This window comes from Colletotrichum orchidophilum (assembly GCF_001831195.1).
Source record: "Colletotrichum orchidophilum strain IMI 309357 chromosome Unknown Scaffold_4.1, whole genome shotgun sequence".
In the NCBI taxonomy this organism is placed as follows: Eukaryota; Fungi; Ascomycota; class Sordariomycetes; order Glomerellales; family Glomerellaceae; genus Colletotrichum; species Colletotrichum orchidophilum.
In genome coordinates this window covers 155,705-170,984 of record NW_019172960.1, presented here as the reverse complement: position 1 = coordinate 170,984, position 15,280 = coordinate 155,705, and the positions used below count along the sequence as shown (strand labels likewise).

The 15,280-nt window shown below is 51.7% G+C and overlaps 4 protein-coding genes across 4 annotated transcripts; 3 read left to right on the top strand and 1 right to left on the bottom strand.

Annotated features, from left to right (window-relative positions):
* Positions 1-801: 801 nt before the first annotated feature.
* Positions 802-975, top strand: CORC01_00709 (uncharacterized protein; the record flags this gene model as incomplete). The annotated part of the gene is made up of 1 exon (XM_022612366.1): positions 802-975. The coding sequence occupies one exon, from the start codon at positions 802-804 to the stop codon at positions 973-975; it is 174 nt and encodes a 57-aa protein (XP_022480983.1).
* A 1,242-nt stretch (positions 976-2,217) lies between these two features.
* CORC01_00708 (uncharacterized protein) lies at positions 2,218-2,349 on the top strand (the record flags this gene model as incomplete). The annotated part of the gene is made up of 1 exon (XM_022612365.1): positions 2,218-2,349. One exon carries the CDS (start codon positions 2,218-2,220, stop codon positions 2,347-2,349), a length of 132 nt encoding a protein of 43 aa, XP_022480982.1.
* An 868-nt stretch (positions 2,350-3,217) lies between these two features.
* On the top strand, positions 3,218-5,095 carry CORC01_00707 (amino acid permease; the record flags this gene model as incomplete). The annotated part of the gene is made up of 3 exons (XM_022612364.1): positions 3,218-3,636; positions 3,714-4,007; positions 4,066-5,095. The coding sequence occupies 3 exons, from the start codon at positions 3,218-3,220 to the stop codon at positions 5,093-5,095; spliced, it is 1,743 nt and encodes a 580-aa protein (XP_022480981.1).
* Positions 5,096-6,309: 1,214 nt separating this feature from the next.
* On the bottom strand, positions 6,310-9,094 carry CORC01_00706 (uncharacterized protein; the record flags this gene model as incomplete). The annotated part of the gene is made up of 6 exons (XM_022612363.1): positions 6,310-6,482; positions 6,538-6,766; positions 6,820-7,145; positions 7,231-7,810; positions 7,884-8,915; positions 9,044-9,094. 6 exons carry the CDS (start codon positions 9,092-9,094, stop codon positions 6,310-6,312), a joined length of 2,391 nt encoding a protein of 796 aa, XP_022480980.1.
* Positions 9,095-15,280: the final 6,186 nt, after the last annotated feature.

Sequence of the window (15,280 nt, the reverse complement as noted above, 5' to 3'; positions counted from 1 at the left end):
CAATTCGTACACTAATAAATGGTGGGCAGGGGACATGCATCCCGCCAAGTGCCCGAGCAAAGTGGCGGGATCTCGGAGGGCTAGTACAGCTTAGCCAGTGAGTCCCGGCTCCCAAGAAGCACAACATGCAGATTTTTCTCTGTGCTAGTCGAGTCTGCCAGACAGCCAGCCATTGTCTTTGGCAAACTTTGACAAGTGGAGGCAAAGTGGCCGAACCGTCCCAAGCCATCCGAGGTGGCCCATCGGTAGTCTAAGCCAAAGTCAGCCAAGGGCGAGGATAAGCTCGGGCAAACCCATGCCAAAGTTTCCATCCCAAAGCAAGGAAGAGGAGCACAGGGGCCCTAGATAAGGACCTGCTTATTTAGCCAAGAGATAAACGTCTTGGCGGGGAGATAAATACAGGCTCTGAGTGGACGAGGCAACAGCTGGAGAAGCGATGGAGGGGGACGACAGCAGGGAAGATGGTGGTTTGGGCCCTTGAGGGGGGGATGGGGTGACGGGGGAGACGCAGCGTGTTTCTAGAACGTAAGATGGAATGCCCATGTGGACGATATTATCAATAAGCGTTAGTGTCAGCGTCGCGATTAGACTTATTTGGCGACCCGCTGGTGTAGGTGAACACCTAAAAGGTTCACATAACATGTACGTATTCATCACTCTGGTCCCAGGGCCGGGTCTCTGTCCATGTCCCGGTATATCGTGAAAGGCAAGGAAGAGGACAGGATGGGAATTATGGGATGGACGTCCTTCAACGTCTCTATCCACAATCTTTCTGCTAAGCAACGGGTAGTTCCTGGGAGGATGAGACCCCAAGAAGCAACAAGAGATTCAAGAGATGGACAAGCCGTTGGCGGTTCTTGGACACGGACCAGACAGCGCAGTGGCGCGCAACCCAAGCTTTTGGCAGACGCAACCACCATTTGGTGTCGAGCTGTCACTGCAGAGTCAGTGATGCGACGAACGGTCAATTCTTAGATTCACATCGTCGTCTGGGCAAAGACGGCCACGCCGATATCTAGGAGTGCTTCGTGAATACTGGCTCGTTTCCTTGCAGGCTTGCAGGGTCGACGACTCGAGGCATCACGCTAGGCTCTCCCAGCCAGGTACTTACTCAGTCTCAGATTCCCAGCAGGAACATAACTGGGATCGATTCAGCCAGCGAACAGCCTATCTGGGCATGAGCCGTCGGCGGTGATTGGCGTGACGGTATGAATCGTGGCTTGAGGTTGCCCCCGCAGATTGCCCGAGTAGACAGCCATCGCGCGAGCCTTCTATCTCTTGGCTCTCTGTGACTTGACGAGAGCTGGTCGAGATGGTGGTGGTGGTCCCTGTCGCGGTCGTCGTACGCCTTATCCGTGTCAATGAGACGACCCACGCTGTGAGACGGAAACAGATAGATGCCGCGAACCTATGCTCGCGCCGTCCGCCTCTCTGCCTTGCGCAATGCTAAATTTTAGGGCGAAGAAGGCGTACCGAGCGGCCGGCGTGCTACTCAGTCAGGTTACTGTCTGGCATTCGGCGGACTTTTTTGTAACATGATCGTTATGAGAGGCCCGTTGATCTCCCGCTCTCCGCAACAATTCGGAAGAAACAGAGAAACTGGGTTCGCCCAAGAGGTAAGCATCATCGCGTAGCCCGTACGACTAATATTACGGTGAAAATTTCTATAGTCTGTCAAATCACTCAATCAAACCTGCTGCTGGGGGTTGGAGGGTACCACCTGGCGGCTTTCCTCACTCTGCGCGCGTGATTCTAGATTTTTTCCATCGCCCAAGCAATGAGGCAGAACTGGCACATCTCCTGCTGCGTCTGGCCATCCAAGGAATCCTGCGCATTCGGCCATTGTCTTGGTGTTTTCTTGGTACCACCGATCGTGCCCATCTCGGGCCAGGGTCGTCTCGCCTCGTCATGTGCCTCCGGGCTCGTCCTCCTTGCTTGTCACGTCTAAGCTTTCCCCAACTCTTCACGCCAGCGAGACGACTGGCTTCGCGAGGGACTGGGCAGCTGGGCACTTCTAGGCACAATCGACACTACAGAGTACGTACAGAATCTGGGTTCACGACTCGTGCTCGGCGGTTGACGATACTCCGCGTTAAATATTGACTTTGACTGCAAAGTATACGTTCTTGTCATCCTCATCTCAACTTGGCTCCCCCGATGAAGCTCTGGCTTCCCATCACCTCCGCACGTCTCCAACCCGCCCGCCACCACCCATCCATGATTCCATCCTGCTGCGACGATGATGCCTGCCAAGGCTGGACAGCGTTGGATTCGCAACTCGTGAGTGCCCAATCACCACCGAGAGATACTACAAACCACAGCTGGCCTCGTTCTGCTTCCTCTGCGTAAGACAGTGAACCCTTGCCACGCCCCCCTCCGTTCAGAAATCAGCCTATCCTTGTCTTTCTGTCGTTTCCTGGCCCATTCATACCCCGGTAGACATGCTTTTTCTCCACCCAATCCCCCTCCCCTCACTCATCCTCCAGTCCCCTCCTCCGGCCTAGCATAGCAGCAGAGAATGGGGAAGCTCCCCGTTGAGACACGACTTTCACTGGCTTTCTGTCCACATACCTTGGCCTGGGCTGCGAAGAATCGCGAGCGTGGTGCGGGTGTCTTAGTCTCCGTAGTCTGCCTTGTGTACACGCAGCGCAAAAAGAGATACCGACAGATAGTGCGGCCAAGAACCAAAGGTAATACCAACAGTCAAACAACCATCACTCTTTGTATGTACACAGAACTCCATAAGCTCATCCTCTCCGATTACCACTCGGCGACGCCTGCAAGGATCCTTGACGAGTGTATCCTAGCGCACGCGCCAGTCCCCAGTCTGCAGGCTCCATCAAGACCCCCAAGCCTAGCTAGGCCAGGTCCAGCCCACGAACCTGCGAGCGACATGGGATCTATGTGAGCCACAGCTCTGATCTGCCTGTCTTGCCTCGACCGCTGGTATGGCGCTGCCGGGTGTCAGTCGAACGGGATGCGGGCTGTTACACTCACATGCGGCACCCTCTATCGCGCCTCCGTCCCTGGTCCCGCCAGCCGGCGCTCAAATCTTAATTAAAGAACCTCGAACCCCCTTCCTGTTCACTTCCTCCTCTCGCTCCCATCTCTCTCGTCCCTAGAGCTCTCTCTTGTCAACCCCTCCTCCTATCTGTGCCAAGCCAAGAAAGAGAGTCTCTCCCATTCTGTGTCCGATACTCTTCGACACGCAGCAAATATGAGCGACGGCCTCGTCAAGCGGGCGTCCTCTTCGGAGGGCGCCCACGGCGGCCACGATATCGAGAAGACGGGCTACCAAACACAGACCTACGACGACAACCTCAAGGAAAATGTCAACATCCGCGGTATCGAGACCAGCGAGGACACGAAGCTGCACCGTGGTCTCAAGGCCCGCCACATCACCATGATTGCCATCGGTGGTGCCATTGGTACCGGTCTCATCGTCGGAACCGGCAAGGCTCTCGCCCAGGCCGGCCCCGGCTCCGTCTTCATCTCGTATACTCTCGTCGGTTTCATCGTCTTCCTCGTCATGGCTGGTCTCGGTGAGATGGCTGCTTGGCTGCCCATCTCTTCTGGTTTCACTGGTTACGCCTCGAGATTCTGCGACCCCTCGCTCGGTTTTGCCCTTGGCTGGACGTAAGTTCCGACAACCTTGTCTTTCTCAACTCTCTCTCTGCAGTGCACCAGTTGCTGACCATTACTTTGCATTGCAGTTATTGGTTCAAGTACATCATCGTCACCCCCAACCAGCTTACAGCCGCTGCTTTGGTAATCCAATTCTGGGTAGACCGCGATAGGGTTAACCCGGGTGTCTTCATTGCTGTATTCTTGGTCGCCATCGTCTGCATCAACTACTTTGGTATCAGATTTTTCGGAGAATTCGAGTTCTGGCTCTCCAGTTTCAAGGTCGTCACCATTGTCGGAATCATCATCTTCTCTCTTGTCCTGGCCCTGGGCGGTGGCCCCGATCACGACCGCAAGGGATTCCGCTACTGGAAGAACCCTGGGTATGTCTCACTTGCAGCCTCTCCATCAAATCTGTTCCACAGCTAACGAGCTTTGCAGTGCCTTCAGGGAGTACATCGACACTGGCGATGCTGGCCGCTTCTACGGTTTCTGGTCCTGCATGGTCAACGCTACTTTCGCCTACCTCGGTACTGAGCTTGTTGGCGTCACCGTCGCCGAGGCTCAGAACCCCCGCAAGACCATCCCCCGCGCGATCAAGCTCACCTTCTACCGTATCCTCTTCTTCTACTGCTTCAGTGTCCTCCTCATCGGCATGCTCGTCCCCTACAACTCCCCGGATCTCGCCTTCGCCAACAAGGCCCAGACCGGTGCTTCGGCCTCTCCCTTCGTCGTCGCTGCCACGCTCGCTGGTGTCAAGGTTATCCCTCACATCATCAACGCTTGCATCTGCATCTTCGTCTTCTCTGCATCCAACTCAGATCTCTACATTGCCTCCCGTACTCTCTATGGTCTCGCCTCTGATGGCTCCGCCCCTGCCATCTTCAAGCGCACCGACAAGCGTGGTGTTCCCATCTATGCCCTCGGTTTCTCCGCCATGTTCGCCCTGCTGGCTTTCATGAACGTCTCCAACGACTCCAAGGCTGTCTTTAGCTACTTTGTCAACCTGACCACCATCTTCGGTCTCTTGACCTGGATCTCCATCCTTGTTACCCACATCTGGTGGTGCAAGGCCCGCAAGGCCCAGAACATCCCCAACGAGATCCTGCCCTATGTCGCCCCCGTCGGCATCTGGGGCTCCTACGCCGCTCTTTTCCTGTGCATTATCATTGCCCTCACCAAGAACTATGATGTCTTTACTGGGAAAGACTTTGGCAAGGAGAAGTACAAGACCTTCATCACCGGCTATCTCGGCATTCCCCTGTACCTCATCCTCATCTTCGGTCACAAGTTCTACTACAAGACTCGTGGTGTCAAGCCCCATGAGGCCGACTTCTACACCGGAAAGGACATCATCGACCGCGAGGAGGAGGAGTTCCTGGCTCGCAAGGCTGCTGAGAAGGAGGCCAACGGTGGCAAGGGCGGCAAAGGTGGTTGGTTCTACAAGACCTTCCTCTCTTGGCTTTTCTAAACGAGTCGAAAGTTGCGAGAGGAAATGGAGGTCTGCTTTTTTCTCATGAATATCATGCCCTGCGAATATACCATGGCGTTTTGGCCCGCCCACTAGTTACATAGATATCACAATCTAGACCAAAAAGATATTGTCTATTCTGCGCAAAAACATGTTCATAACAATATCTTTCTCCCAATAAGTGATGTTGTTGTGGTGCTGTGCTCTCGGAAAACGACGGCTTAAGAGCCAACAGCCCATTAAAAAATCGCTTGGTGGGGTGGATGAATCCACCCACGATGACTCACACCTGCGAAATGCTTCATTTACCCAAAGATTGACGCGGCTTGACATCTGCCTTCAAAGAAGATACATCAAGCACAATAGCTCAGGGGTAGAGCGCTGGGCTCATAACCCAGAGGTCCCTGGATCGAAACCAGGTTGTGCTAATGCTTTTGCTTTTGTCAGTTATTAACTGACAACACCATCTTCTGGCTTTTTGAAGTACAAATTGACGGCCATCGTCGCCCTCTTCAAATATCCGGAAGGACACGCTGTTAAGCATATTCGACAACTATAGCAAGGCCCACTTCTCGTAACTTTGGATAGTCTAGGTAGTACGATAAGTTTGAGCCATGGTGCCAGCACATATGTGCTTATTATGTCTGCGATTCTCTCTTGTGGTGTGAAGCCGAACAATCCAACATCAGTACCATCAACATACATGTACCGATAGCCATGTCAGCAAGTATAGACTCTTGTTAGTGTTGATCGTGGTACCTTCGTTGTAGTTGCCACGTGATTAAATAAGTAGGAGGTGGGATGAAAGAACCATGACGGAAGGCCTGGAGCAGCATAGGATGGTTTTGAACATGATCAAGGAGAACGTCGAGTTTGTGGCGTACCTTCCGCATAAGCAGGGCTTAACCCATCTTGTTGTTGTAAACATTGCTGTTACGTTTGACACTTAGCATTTGGTCCAGGGTGCCTACCAACCAAAACAAAAGGCCTCATTCGGAGAGCTCATCATCAGTGTCTTAGGTCTGGAGCTGGGTATAGGTTCTTCAAATCCGTCAGGTACGGGAAACATGGTGTTTTGAATCTATTCATCCTCGTCATAGCTCGTTTCAATACAGGTTCAAGTACAGGCCACCTCCCAATAAATTACTATTCCTGTTGTGCCTCGTGTATTCTGTAGTCAAACTTCCTCGCGTCCATCCTCTTTGAATACCTATTCATCGTAATTTCGTCGCTTTCCGAGGCTTGAAGGCCGGTTCCGTTGGCGGTTCTGGCTTGACGATGATAGTATCTACGCGATCCCATATGCTTTTAGGGCTCCAATCGCGATCAAACATTTGAGAAATCCAATGAAAAGGGCTCCCAAGAGATGTCTGATTGGTACAGTAGCCTGTCGAAGAGTCAGTCAGCCTGAAAGATGCGTATGGATAGCATTCCCGACTAACCTTCGTCCGCCAGTTTTCTCATCTCCATCCACGTTTGCCTGCAAAAGCCTTCGTGACTATCCTCCAAACCAGTCCAAAACCAACGGGCAACATGGTCTCCGAGGAAGCCATCGGCAGCGCAGTATGGTTCCGGCGCGCGTCGGTAGTATTGCCAATGGAGTAGAAGGATACTCGCGCTCTTCTCTGCAACCTCGAGATATTGTTGGTAGGATTCTTGTTGATTTTCTTTCTGAGTCCTTGTCAGCAGGGTGTCGTAGAGGCGAAGGACCAATGGAGTAATACCTCTTTTGAAGGACAGAGGAATGGGCTTTGCCGGTAGTGTTCCGTTGTAACAGCAAGTTCGTGAAGTATTACGAACGTGACAAGATAGACTGTGAAGAAGGATGTTCGAATCTTCTTACAACAGAGTTTCTCCAGATCTTCGAGAATATGTTCATGATGCTTGAGCAGTCGTAAATGGGCCATCGAACGAAGTTGCGAGGTAATCGTTGGCGGTGTGGGGATTCTATTGAGCAGAGGGTTAAACTCTTCTTTAGCAGGTGACATGCCTAGGCAATTCTGACTTTTCGGGTCTTTATCATAGATCCAAGAAGGGCGTGTCAAGAGTCCTAGTAGTCAACTATATTAGTACGTGTCATGCTGCGTCTTTGACAACTTCATTGATTCGAGATTCAGCAACGGAGAAACACGTACGTTGAGCAAAGCAGAATTTGAACAAGTTCAGCAATAGACGTCGGTCAATTGGGTGTTGATCGGGTTTGTTGTAGTATTCCAATGCAGCTTTGTAGTGCTTCGAAATAATCTGGTCGGTATCACCTCGGTAGGCTTGCTCCTCCCAGCCTTTCACCGCGTTGGCCTCGATATATGCCTCCAGTTGTTCCCTCGACGAACTGACGCTGGCAAGTGCGTACGGTTCGAGTCTCGTCTCCTCGACTTTACCCGTCTCCTCGTTCATCCAGACAAAGTTTATTTGGTCTGTCGACATGGAGCCTCTGTGAAACCTGCGAACTCGGATGGTCATGGGTACAGAACAAAGTCCTCGCGCAACAAGCTGAACATCGTGTTCAGCTTCTTCGGCCCAATTCTCGATATCACTCGTTGTGACGGGAAGGCCCAGTTCCGTTTTGACTCCAGCGCAGTTGGGATTGTAGAGGACGACATCGGCGAGTTTGGTTCGTATGCACGGCTGTCGATGAATGACCTTTGAAGAGCTCAAGTCGACTTTCGCACAAGTCAAGCAAGGCCCTTCACGGTTTTCCGTATCAACCTCGCACTATCGGATGATTAATTCCAAGAGTCCCTACTCTATTGAGATAGTGCCAAGCTTGGAAGAGTTGTAAACTTACCTTCAGACGCTGCATACGACATCGGATACATGCGCCGATCTTGCGAGTGTCTGCCACAGCACGGCGGTCTTCGTCAGTCAATATCCGCTTTCTTCGACTGCCCGACTTCGGCTCTCGAGCTTGGCTAGAAACTCGTGACTCGATATCCTTTGGCCGGGGAACAATCTCCATCACTCGACTATCCTCATCAAGAATTTTGTCCGTAGAAGTTTGCGCTGGTTTCTTGTAGGCGGGAGGGTTCGACGAAACTTGAGCAAGCGACTTGACTCGATGGGCAGTTACTGGCTGTTTCGATGTTCCAAGAGGATTGTACTCGCTTGTCGGGGGAGTAAAGCACTGATCACTGTCTTGCTTCTGAGTTCGTGGAGGCTGTACGTTAATTCGGCCAACAGACTGCTGGCTAGGAAGAGGATGATTATCAGGTTGCTGATGACCCACGACACCGCGTAAAGTAGGCCTCGGTTTGATCGGAGGTAGCTGAGAAGCCTCGGTTGACGCCGTGAAACCGGGCTGGAGCAAAAGGCATTCTTGAGGCGAAACAACATCCTCCGGACTAGCAGAACCGTACGAAAGAGTCGTTGAGCGCGGCGGAGACGGCATTTGCAAGTTCGCCATAGTTGGCACGCGATCGTCGGGCATCTCCCAGTGATTCATCCGCCCATTGTGGTTGAAAGGTTGATTATGAAGCGAGACCACTCGGCTGGTGGGCTGGTTTGGTTGAGGCTGAATGTCATCGTTTTGTTGGACGAAGCAGTTGTAGATTGGCAATGGGACTCTCGTCGGAAGAGTGCTGGCTGGTCGAAGTAACCCACCCGTGGAGTCCCGACCGAGTGAGTATGGAGCTGCAGACCAGCTGAAAGTTCCCTCCGCGTCGTAGAGTCCATTGATGGGTTGATGGAAATCTGGCCGGCTGTTCTGATTTTCAAGAGTGCTAGGATAAGGCCAGTGGACCTGAGTTGTCAAGTTTTTGTGTTCAGCATCGTAGTTTGCCGAGTAAACAATGTATCCAGCTTCGTCCAAAGTCCTGGTGTTCTGAAATCTGATTAGTCATTTTCCTTCTCCCTTCTCGTTGACTCAGACCGTCTTTTCTCTAGGTGGAAGAAGCATGGGCAGAATTACTGCGAGAATCATTGAGCCGGCACGGGTCAGGAATGGCTTACAAAGACTAATGGGTCACAGTGCTCGGGCCATGGAGCTCCTGAATTTTCCATCTCTGGTATCAATTCGAGTGTGACCGCAGTTATCTCAAAGAGCAAGTGGTTTTCTTGGGTGTGGCATGAACCGGTGATGCACAGGCAAACCGAGTTCTCAGCCAAATGACCGGGAGAATTCGACGACAAGGGTAGGGCGCACTTGGCTTGTGTTCCCACCTGTCAACTGTCAGATCTCGTGATTTGATACTGGTCGGAATAATCTTGGAAAAGGATTGGCCTAGGAAGATATACTGGTCGGACAAGTGGCCGTCTCCGAAGGCACGATACCAATGACAACTGTCGTCTTTAAGCGCATTAAATTATATCTTCCTCTAAAGAGTACAAGGACGATGAGATGACCGGCTTCTCATTCCGCTTTAATGATAATGTGCCATCTTGGCGGCTCCCCGCTTCAAGGATCTACACCATCGTCACCAAGACCAACCATAATTGTTCACCACTTCTGTCTTTCCCAGCGTTTGGGAGGCAGTTCTTCTTCCTCACTTCGGACTGTGGGGTTTCCGATCAAATGCAACAGCATCCCTGTTTATAGTTGTTTGTAGTATCTTCCAGCAGTTGATCCAGTATGTTCACCTGTGTCTGACGCGGGCAGCGCTCCCTGTTACCGTATCTTTGCGATTTAGGCCCACCACAGCCGTAGACTTTGAACAAACCTGACGTGCCAAAGAACGAATCCCTAGTCGATCTGAATTTACCGAAATCTGTACCCGATCAAGATCATTCTGAGCCTGTGCGTACCTTCATCTTTCGACTGGGTTTAGTGCGTGGGCGTTGAGTCCGTCGAGATCCTGCGGCGAATGGGCTGCATGGCGCCGAATACGATACCAGGCTGCGGAACCAGAATAAGGCCATTGATTCCACATCAGGGAGCAAACAATCTGAACCCTGGTGCTGAACCAGCTCGGTGCTGCCCGGGGAAGCACGGATGCTTACAGTCTCAAGACTACCTAAGGCACAACCTTTACTCCAGATTTCTGCCAGGTTCTAGATCAGATGAGTCTGCGACGTACCACTCAAAGTAACGTGGCTGATTCAAACCCTGGCCGAAGGGGGACGAAGGTTCGGAAGAATGCCCGCCTTTAATCAAGGCACCCGCTCGACGCCATCCATTGATAAGTACTGCTTGGTCACGACCGGGTGCTTTTTGACGCACTGTGTGCAGTGTCTTACCCTTATTTAGGTAAAGACCGTCTGGAGAAAGTCTGTCATGTCTGTCGCCTTTCCCCGGTCCGATGGACCTGTCGGCTCGTGGACGAAAGCTGAAGGTTCTGGAGGCAATGTGGAGGCGCACGTGCAATGCCAAGTCACTACCACGAAATAGGAAAATGCTTTTGACCAGTGGCAGATTCTGAATAGAGACCAAGGACGGCGGGAAGAGGCGGATGTTGTGTAGGTGTGTGGGTGTGTCTGTCAGGCTGAGACCGCGGGGGTGACTAGTGATGAAGCCCTACAGAGATCCAAGATAACTAATGAGACACAGCCAGTTTTTAGCTCGTGATTTCAGTGTCAACCCGCTCTTCGTCTCAGTCCCTGTCACTTTGTAGACATGATGCCTCGTTGGCAGTGCTTGGTTTTACCAATTGACGGGGAGCATGCCCAGTAACACGGCTTCGGACAAATGGTCGGCGAACACCAATGATCGAAACCACAAAGACTAAGGTTTCTTTCTCGCAGTCATCGCAGTCTGCCCATCGAAGCATCTTCTTTGCTCACTGCACCGTCCTGGCGTCATCTTTTGTCTCACATTGCGAATGCAAGTTTATGGGGGTCGAAGAGGAGAGGGCTGCTTTCCATTCCAAAGCTATGTCCCACGTCTGTTGGAGTTTCATCGTTTTCTTCACTGTTTGACTCGTCTATTGGGGAAGGGGGATGGCTCTTGTCCCCATCTAGAGTCTCTTCCTGCACAAATGTTGCTGATCACCTGCAATGGATGACGAGTCAAGCGAGTCAGGCACATTGAGCTTTGGGGGGCCCCTCCTAGGCCGCACTGGAGCCTTGGGTGAACTATTTTCATCGTTGATTATCACTGGAACGAGATCCAAAACGAGGGCTAAAACGGTAGTGTTATATAAGAAGCGGCCTCGCTCGTTGTTCCTGCAACTCGGCTTACCCGGGCACCTTCACCTGCTCAGTCTCAATCCTTCTACGGCCGAGGCAGTACGCACTTTGTGGACGATGCTATCCTCATCACGAAATAGGTCACCGTGGCCGCCAATGCATTATTGAGTCCCAGCTATATGGAGCAAGGGCCGCCCGTGTCTGATTTAGAGGGTTCGCAGCGGGCCCCCGAGTCCTGAGCTGTGCTAGGTTTATTCGAAACCCATAATCTGGTATGCTTCTTACGGTAGCAAACTCCAGGGAAAGAATCTCGATATTTTCCCCAGAGGAAATATCCCCAACTTAATCCCAATTAAACAAACTTCACCAGCGGTCTTTCAACACGCGTCTATGTCTTGCCCCAGATCTCATCTGTGACAGGTCATCCTGCCACATCATGCAGCCTTGGACGTGTGTAGCAGGCATGTCGAAATGTGCTAGGCGAGTAGCTCACTGGAACCTTAAACTGCTTCCCACGCGACTCGATAGCTCTCCTGGATTCCTACCCGAAGCCCTGTCACGCCGGTGTCTTGAGGCTTCAAGAGACTGTACTTCAATGACAAGTGACTACTTACTCGCCAGAAAGAGACAACAATGCATGTGTGAGACCACATCATAGCTTAAACCGCTCTGGCCTGGACAGTCACAGTGTCTATTGAGACTCCGAGAGTGTGAACCCACTGCTTCACTCTCAGCCAGTTAGTACCACCTCAGGGAGTACCCATTGCTGTGAACACTGAGAGAAAATAATGTCTAGTACCCCTCCTCCATCAGATATTGTAGCGCCGCCGAGGCTTTCGAACGAGACGATCTGAGGATTAAGGAGCGCTTGGGTAGCACAACCGTAGACTGTTTCAAGAGTCGGCAGCTGAAGAAAGCCCATTGATACCAGTATTGTGTCTTGCGGTGAAACATAGGGCGGTCAGATTGGTCTTGATCATCATTGATGTTCTGTGCCTATCAGCAGACGTCAAATTGTAAGGCAGTCGATCGATTGGCTGGCCACCCGGAGGCCGACGGAGCAAATCAATCGCAAGAGCTCACAGGCTTGAGAAGTGCCAATTAAACCCAAGCATGAGGGCAGGCTCGGGACATCGAATGGCAACTCCTGTGGTGAGCGGCCTACATGTCTCGCAATGACGGGAATATGGGAGCGACTTCAAGACTTGGCGAACTGTCGCTCTACAATCTGCCAAGTTTTCTGCTCAAGTTGAACGGCGGCCAGAGCTTATCCAGTGCTTTGAATAAATTCAACGTTTTCTCCTTACTTAGCTCACTTACAGAATAAAGAAACATTTGGGCTAGTAGCGATCACTCTTAGTCCTTCCGAGGCTGTCACGGACCAAGCTTTGACGCCGCAATCTTGAAGACTTTTGCCCTGTGGAAGATGGCCTTGCGCTGCTACAAGATCCTGTGCCTTACCCCTGATCACCACTAAACGGACAGGAAGCATGTAAGTGACAAGATAATGATGCGAAAGATGATGCAGGCGAGCTTTTCTCTACGTTTGGCGAGAGACTGGCGGGCAAGAAGGAGACGGAAAAGAGTTACACAACGCCAGGGTGTGTAGGCCGGATTACTCCGAACGAGACAATTATTGTCAGTCCGAGGTCTACCATCTCGAGAGGCTTATCTTCTCGTGGTAACGGAGCTACTGCACGTAGTACTGCACGTCGAAGAGTTCCGGTCATTTGTGTCACATATCAAAACTCAACTTCTGTCTGAGGTACAGTCGCAGATGCTGACGGACGTCTTCTCTCCAATACAAGCAGTACAGTCGCCCGCTGCTGTCAGCATACCCCCAGTTATCCCTTTGCTTCATCATCGTTGTCGCTAGGTGGTATGCGCTGCAAGCTAAGCTCACAGACGGAGGAAAGGGTGCGACACTAACCTTGGCATCGTACGGGGCCCAGTCTCAAGGAGCGCGATACCACGGGGCCTGACTACGATCTCTGCATACGGAAGCCTTTTCAACGACGAAGCCTCGGGTTTCAAGGGAGCTAAGAAGTGACCCAAAGACGAGAAGGAGAAACATTCAATTATTGTCGACGTGAGAGGTGGAGATACTATTGTGTGACGACGCCGATCGCCACGGCGCCACTGGTGTTCAGCTGAGTCAACTTAAACAGCACATACCTAACTCATTGCAGAATTAACGCTATCAAAACGTCGGAAACTATACTTCTGCCCAAGGTAATTTCGGCGGGGGCGCACGCAAGCTCTGGAGGCACACGTGCCAAACATTTGATGGCACAGGAGATTGGAGTACGCCCAAGACACACACCAGCCCCCTTTTCGTTGTCACCCTCCTCAGGTCTTTGGTTTCTTTTTCTCCCCGAGACTTTGCGTCGGAAAGATACCGTAGGAGAAAACACTGTGTTGGCTATCATGTCCGTATGTGGCATGGGTCTGTTTCCTCCTTTCCCAGCCTGCCAACATTAGTGTGATACGTGTCCACTGTCATGGAACCAAAGAGGAGAGCGAAGTGAGGGCCGGCGCGAGGCACGAAGGCCCGGGACGGCCCTAATGGCACGTATACGTTGCTTATTTCGCAGCCTGCCGCAGATACTCCACGTTGAGTCTAGTAGCCTGTCGCCCATCACGACTCTCGATAACCGGTGACCATGCCACATTCATCAATCCTTGCTCTTCTTATTTGAATCTGCATCCATATACACAGCCCTATCAGATATGTGTCATCGGCAACGTCCTCAACGCGGAATGAGAGCCGCTGTGCTAGGATCTCTTCTAGTCAGTCAGGTTGCCCCTAGCCTGATTCCGAGGTGCCATGAATGCAGATTGCATGAAGGTACTTTTTAGCACAACAATATACGTCCGTAAGTCAGCGGCCGTATTATCCATGAGATGCAGAAACAGACCTTCTATCTCCAGAGAGGCATCTAGATCGCTTGAATTCAGAAGCTTGTGTCATAGCGACAAGGTGACTCGCCACGCTGCCCCAGCTAACAAGGACCACCGTGAGAATATTCTGTGCTCTTAACTCCTGGAACCAGGTCCCGTGCCCATGAGCATCTCAGCCGAAGACATGTAACCTTGGAGCAATTATCCCAAATCCCACCGGAGATTGAGTCCAGCTCCCCCAACTAGCAATGCTAACCTGGACTTATGAGAGACGAGACAAAAAAGAACGTGAACACGGAGCAACGGCCGTAACTATACCGACGCCCAGACCAAGGCAGCAGCGCAACATACACTTCTTCATTGACTCGGATCGGGGGTGATTATTTCTGCACGCATACACTGCGAAATTCCGTCTGAGGCCAATAGAGTCACGAAAGGCAACACCTTCTTCGCTATTCCTCTTGGCAAGGACGATGTTTCTGAGATACATTCTCTAGCTTGCCAAGGTCCGTGACGAGAGCCCTGGCCCATCCATACGGGGCACTCCCCGGCTCCGCGCCTCGCCCATCCCATAGATACTGGGGCACATCAGTGCGTGCTCATATAACAACATACAGTGCAGCATCTGCCTCCCACGCCGAGACCTGTAAGTGTTCGGACGCGTGTCATTCTGGGTTCAGGCTTGACCGAGCTCCCGTCTTTAAGTGTAGTCTGGAACACGTCTCGCTTGATGCCGACGCGAAACCAACTCATTGGCATCGCGGAGAGACAATCAGATCGCCTTTTGGAAGTGAAGAGATTAAGATATGGTCTAGACATCCAGCTGAATCCAACCAGGTGTCTACTGGAGAGGTGATCCGTCAGATCGTCCCATGTTGCGGCGGCAACATCTCCACTGCCCCGCCCCCATGCCATTGTTTCTTTTGCTTCTCCGTGCCCCCACACCGGTGAGATGGTACACACAATGCTAGCGCATCAAATATGCACGACTTGTGCTTCAATTTAGCGTCCTACTCGGAGGACCTCGTTGGCTGTAGCACGATGGCAATATAGCACTGATTGTGTCTAGAATGTCTACCCTGGCATTGAGGCAACAGATTTGTGGTGAACACGCTGGGGTCAGAAGATTCCGCCGGTCTCTGAGTACCATTGACGAAGCTATTCCTTCCACATCGCCTAAATAAATTACTTCAAATTATTCAGAAAATACCTCTAGTAAGGTGT